Source organism: Pelobates fuscus, chromosome 1, assembly GCF_036172605.1.
Source record: "Pelobates fuscus isolate aPelFus1 chromosome 1, aPelFus1.pri, whole genome shotgun sequence".
Lineage (NCBI taxonomy): Eukaryota > Metazoa > Chordata > Amphibia > Anura > Pelobatidae > Pelobates > Pelobates fuscus.
In genome coordinates this window covers 487,433,145-487,439,272 of record NC_086317.1, presented here as the reverse complement: position 1 = coordinate 487,439,272, position 6,128 = coordinate 487,433,145, and the positions used below count along the sequence as shown (strand labels likewise).

At 51.2% G+C, this 6,128-nt stretch overlaps 2 protein-coding genes across 3 annotated transcripts in view; one reads left to right on the top strand and one right to left on the bottom strand.

Moving 5' to 3' along the window:
• CLPB (ClpB family mitochondrial disaggregase) overlaps positions 1-6,128 on the bottom strand; it is a 476,081-nt gene that overhangs the window by 149,952 nt on the left and 320,001 nt on the right. The window lies entirely within an intron of this gene.
• The window catches only part of INPPL1 (inositol polyphosphate phosphatase like 1), a 122,441-nt gene that overhangs the window by 32,697 nt on the left and 83,616 nt on the right, over positions 1-6,128 (top strand). For both annotated transcript variants that reach the window (XM_063432767.1, XM_063432776.1), the window contains one exon: positions 5,236-5,299. In XM_063432767.1, coding sequence (XP_063288837.1) covers positions 5,236-5,299 — 64 coding nt within the window. The remainder of the gene's footprint in view (positions 1-5,235; positions 5,300-6,128) is intronic.

Sequence of the window (6,128 nt, the reverse complement as noted above, 5' to 3'; positions counted from 1 at the left end):
ATATAAGGTGAGGGCTGCCATGTTCTCTGGGCAGATATAAGGTGAGAGCTGCCATGTTCTCTGGGCAGATATAAGGTGAGGGTTGCCATGTTCTCTGGGCAGATATAAGGTGAGGGCTGCCATGTTCTCTGGGCAGATATAAGGTGAGGGCTGCATGTTCTCTGGGCAGATATAAGGTGAGGGCTGCATGTTCTCTGGGCAGATATAAGGTGAGGGCTGCCATGTTCTCTGGGCAGATATAAGGTGAGGGCTGCCATGTTCTCTGGGCAGATATAAGGTGAGGGCTGCCATGTTCTCTGGGCAGATATAAGGTGAGGGCGGCCATGTTCTCTGGGCAGATATAAGGTGAGGGCTGCCATGTTCTCTGGGCAGATATAAGGTGAGGGCTGCCATGTTCTCTGGGCAGATATAAGGTGAGGGCTGCCATGTTCTCTGGGCAGATATAAGGTGAGGGCTGCCATGTTCTCTGGGCAGATATAAGGTTAGGGCTGCCATGTTCTCTGGGCAGATATAAGGTGAGGGCTGCCATGTTCTCTGGGCAGATATAAGGTGAGGGCTGCCATGTTCTCTGGGCAGATATAAGGTGAGGGCTGCCATGTTCTCTGGGCAGATATAAGGTGAGAGCTGCCATGTTCTCTGGGCAGATATAAGGTGAGGGTTGCCATGTTCTCTGGGCAGATATAAGGTGAGGGCTGCCATGTTCTCTGGGCAGATATAAGGTGAGGGCTGCATGTTCTCTGGGCAGATATAAGGTGAGGGCTGCCATGTTCTCTGGGCAGATATAAGGTGAGGGCTGCCATGTTCTCTGGGCAGATATAAGGTGAGGGCTGCCATGTTCTCTGGGCAGATATAAGGTGAGGGCTGCCATGTTCTCTGGGCAGATATAAGGTGAGGGCTGCCATGTTCTCTGGGCAGATATAAGGTGAGGGCTGCCATGTTCTCTGGGCAGATATAAGGTGAGGGCTGCCATGTTCTCTGGGCAGATATAAGGTGAGGGCTGCCATGTTCTCTGGGCAGATATAAGGTGAGGGCTGCCATGTTCTCTGGGCAGATATAAGGTGAGGGCTGCCATGTTCTCTGGGCAGATATAAGGTGAGGGCTGCCATGTTCTCTGGGCAGATATAAGGTGAGGGCTGCCATGTTCTCTGGGCAGATATAAGGTGAGGGCTGCCATGTTCTCTGGGCAGATATAAGGTGAGGGCTGCCATGTTCTCTGGGCAGATATAAGGTGAGGGCTGCCATGTTCTCTGGGCAGGTGCTTGGTGGGGGCTGCCATGTTCTCTGGGCAGATATAAGGTGAGGGCTGCCATGTTCTCTGGGCAGATATAAGGTGAGGGCTGCCATGATCTCTGGGCAGATATAAGGTGAGGGCTGCCATGTTCTCTGGGCAGATATAAGGTGAGGGCTGCCATGTTCTCTGGGCAGATATAAGGTGAGGGCTGCCATGTTCTCTGGGCAGATATAAGGTGAGGGCTGCCATGTTCTCTGGGCAGATATAAGGTGAGGGCTGCCATGTTCTCTGGGCAGATATAAGGTGAGGGCTGCCATGTTCTCTGGGCAGATATAAGGTGAGGGCTGCCATGATCTCTGGGCAGATATAAGGTGAGGGCTGCCATGTTCTCTGGGCAGATATAAGGTGAGGGCTGCCATGTTCTCTGGGCAGATATAAGGTGAGGGCTGCCATGTTCTCTGGGCAGATATAAGGTGAGGGCTGCCATGTTCTCTGGGCAGATATAAGGTGAGGGCTGCCATGTTGTCTGGGCAGGTTCTGGGTGAGGGCTGCCATGTTCTCTGGGCAGATATAAGGTGAGGGCTGCCATGTTCTCTGGGCAGATATAAGGTGAGGGCTGCCATGTTCTCTGGGCAGATATAAGGTGAGGGCTGCCATGTTCTCTGGGCAGATATAAGGTGAGGGCTGCCATGTTCTCTGGGCAGATATAAGGTGAGGGCTGCCATGTTCTCTGGGCAGATATAAGGTGAGGGCTGCCATGTTGTCTGGGCAGGTTCTGGGTGAGGGCTGCCATGTTCTCTGGGCAGATATAAGGTGAGGGCTGCCATGTTCTCTGGGCAGATATAAGGTGAGGGCTGCCATGTTCTCTGGGCAGATATAAGGTGAGGGCTGCCATGTTCTCTGGGCAGATATAAGGTGAGGGCTGCCATGTTCTCTGGGCAGATATAAGGTGAGGGCTGCCATGTTCTCTGGGCAGATATAAGGTGAGGGCTGCCATGTTCTCTGGGCAGATATAAGGTGAGGGCTGCCATGTTCTCTGGGCAGATATAAGGTGAGGGCTGCCATGTTCTCTGGGCAGATATAAGGTGAGGGCTGCCATGTTCTCTGGGCAGATATAAGGTGAGGGCTGCCATGTTCTCTGGGCAGATATAAGGTGAGGGCTGCCATGTTCTCTGGGCAGGTGCTTGGTGGGGGCTGCCATGTTCTCTGGGCAGATATAAGGTGAGGGCTGCCATGTTCTCTGGGCAGATATAAGGTGAGGGCTGCCATGATCTCTGGGCAGATATAAGGTGAGGGCTGCCATGTTCTCTGGGCAGATATAAGGTGAGGGCTGCCATGTTCTCTGGGCAGATATAAGGTGAGGGCTGCCATGTTCTCTGGGCAGATATAAGGTGAGGGCTGCCATGTTCTCTGGGCAGATATAAGGTGAGGGCTGCCATGTTCTCTGGGCAGATATAAGGTGAGGGCTGCCATGATCTCTGGGCAGATATAAGGTGAGGGCTGCCATGTTCTCTGGGCAGATATAAGGTGAGGGCTGCCATGTTCTCTGGGCAGATATAAGGTGAGGGCTGCCATGTTCTCTGGGCAGATATAAGGTGAGGGCTGCCATGATCTCTGGGCAGATATAAGGTGAGGGCTGCCATGTTCTCTGGGCAGATATAAGGTGAGGGTTGCCATGTTCTCTGGGCAGATATAAGGTGAGGGCTGCCATGTTCTCTGGGCAGATATAAAGTGAGGGCTGCCATGTTCTCTGGGCAGATATAAGGTGAGGGCTGCCATGTTCTCTGGGCAGATATAAGGTGAGGGCTGCCATGTTCTCTGGGCAGATATAAGGTGAGGGCTGCCATGTTCTCTTGGCAGATATAAGGTGAGGGCTGCCATGTTGTCTGGGCAGGTTCTGGGTGAGGGCTGCCATGTTCTCTGGGCAGATATAAGGTGAGGGCTGCCATGTTCTCTGGGCAGATATAAGGTGAGGGCTGCCATGTTCTCTGGGCAGATATAAGGTGAGGGCTGCCATGTTCTCTGGGCAGATATAAGGTGAGGGCTGCCATGTTCTCTGGGCAGATATAAGGTGAGGGCTGCCATGTTCTCGGGGCAGATATAAGGTGAGGGCGGCCATGTTCTCTGGGCAGATATAAGGTGAGGGCGGCCATGTTCTCTGGGCAGATATAAGGTGAGGGCTGCCATGTTCTCTTGGCAGATATAAGGTGAGGGCTGCCATGTTCTCTGGGCAGATATAAGGTGAGGGCTGCCATGTTCTCTGGGCAGATATAAGGTGAGGGCTGCCATGTTCTCTGGGCAGATATAAGGTGAGGGCGGCCATGTTCTCTGGGCAGATATAAGGTTAGGGCTGCCATGTTCTCTGGGCAGATATAAGGTGAGGGCTGCCATGTTCTCTGGGCAGATATAAGGTGAGGGCTGCCATGTTCTCTGGGCAGATATAAGGTGAGGGCTGCCATGTTCTCTGGGCAGATATAAGGTGAGGGCTGCCATGTTCTCTGGGCAGGTGCTTGGTGAGGGCTGGCATGTTCTCTGGGCAGATATAAGGTGAGGGCGGCCATGTTCTCTGGGCAGATATAAGGTGAGGGCTGCCATGTTCTCTGGGCAGATATAATGTGAGGGCTGCCATGTTCTCTGGGCAGATATAAGGTGAGGGCTGCCATGTTCTCTGGGCAGATATAAGGTGAGAGCTGCCATGTTCTCTGGGCAGATATAAGGTGAGGGCTGCCATGTTCTCTGGGCAGGTATAAGGTGAGGGCTGCCATGTTCTCTGGGCAGATATAAGGTGAGGGCTGCCATGTTCTCTGGGCAGATATAAGGTGAGGGCTGCCATGTTCTCTGGGCAGATATAAAGTGAGAGCTGCCATGTTCTCTGGGCAGATATAAGGTGAGGGCTGCCATGTTCTCTGGGCAGATATAAGGTGAGGGCTGCCATGTTCTCTGGGCAGGTGCTTGGTGAGGGCTGCCATGTTCTCTGGGCAGATATAAGGTGAGGGCTGCCATGTTCTCTGGGCAGGTGCTTGGTGAGGGCTGCCATGATCTCTGGGCAGATATAAGGTGAGGGCTGCCATGTTCTCTGGGCAGATATAAGGTGAGGGCTGCCATGTTCTCTGGGCAGATATAAGGTGAGGGCTGCCATGTTCTCTGGGCAGATATAAGGTGAGGGCTGCCATGTTCTCTGGGCAGATATAAAGTGAGAGCTGCCATGTTCTCTGGGCAGATATAAGGTGAGGGCTGCCATGTTCTCTGGGCAGATATAAAGTGAGAGCTGCCATGTTCTCTGGGCAGATATAAGGTGAGGGCTGCCATGTTCTCTGGGCAGATATAAGGTGAGGGCTGCCATGTTCTCTGGGCAGGTGCTTGGTGAGGGCTGCCATGTTCTCTGGGCAGATATAAGGTGAGGGCTGCCATGTTCTCTGGGCAGGTGCTTGGTGAGGGCTGCCATGATCTCTGGGCAGATATAAGGTGAGGGCTGCCATGTTCTCTGGGCAGATATAAGGTGAGGGCTGCCATGTTCTCTGGGCAGATATAAGGTGAGGGCTGCCATGTTCTCTGGGCAGATATAAGGTGAGGGCTGCCATGTTCTCTGGGCAGATATAAAGTGAGAGCTGCCATGTTCTCTGGGCAGATATAAGGTGAGGGCTGCCATGTTCTCTGGGCAGATATAAGGTGAGGGCTGCCATGTTCTCTGGGCAGGTGCTTGGTGAGGGCTGCCATGATCTCTGGGCAGATATAAGGTGAGGGCTGCCATGTTACCTGGCCAGGTAATAGCATAATTCCTTCCTAAGACTTAAATAAACATTTTTTTCAAAAATAGACACAATGTGCATGTAGATAGTTACAGAACAGGGCCAAAACGGTTTATTTTCAATCTCCTCTGTGGTACTTAGTCATGGCCCAGGTTCTTATTAGCAAGCATTTAATGGAAGGTTATATTCCCATAATGTTACAATCATAACATCTGGCTTTCCATCCAGGCTAACAATCTAATTCTCCTCTTGCAGGTTTCAGAAGCATGTGCACACCTACCGGATCCTGCCTGACGAGGAAGACTACCTGGCAGTACAGGTAAGTGGCTGCATTTCTCTTTCGGAAATCTGGTCATGGGGTACCCATGATGGGTAACCTTGTTACTCCAGATATCTCTCTGCCCACCTATAGGATTGACAGAGCATTATGGAAAAGGAGTTCAGACACGTCCAGTGTTGGGTATCTTCTATCTGACCTCTACCTACCCCTTCTGTGTTGGTAAAATTTCGGTTCCAGTTGCTGACAGTGCAGACTCTTTGCCTCCAATAAGCAGACCTTGTGGATACTGTAACCATTCTCTCTTTATACATCCTGTGTTACACATGTCTTGTCTGCAGTCTCTTTGCTGTGAATGCCCCTCGTGCCTCGACTTGTTTGTCCCATGGGAATTGTCAGCCCCCAGCTAGGTTACATTATATGTCACAGCTGTTTCACTTCCTCCTGACCTCCTCCCTCTAGAATAGAGTGTAAGCTCTAGTGATCAGGTCTACTTCCTGCTCATTTTGGTTTTGTTTAAGCGCACCAGTAATTTGTGTTATGTTTGTCTCCACGTTGCACATTTCTTGTCTATTATTAACGTTGGATCAATAGAACAATTGTTTAAAAACCTGTGTCTTCTTCAGCCTCTGGTCCTCTACAGCAACTGTAAATATAGAGCCGTACAGAGGGCTTCATTATGAGTGATTGTGCAGAGAACTGCTTCTAGATCTATAACCAAACAGATGTCATGTTATAAATCATCCTGGTTTACACGGTTATCCAGTGACGGCCCAGAGGGATTTCATTTGTACATTGTGCAGTCACGTTGCTATGGAATGTGTAGTTAGAAAATAATGTATCAATTTGCCCCAGAATTGCTGTTTATTAA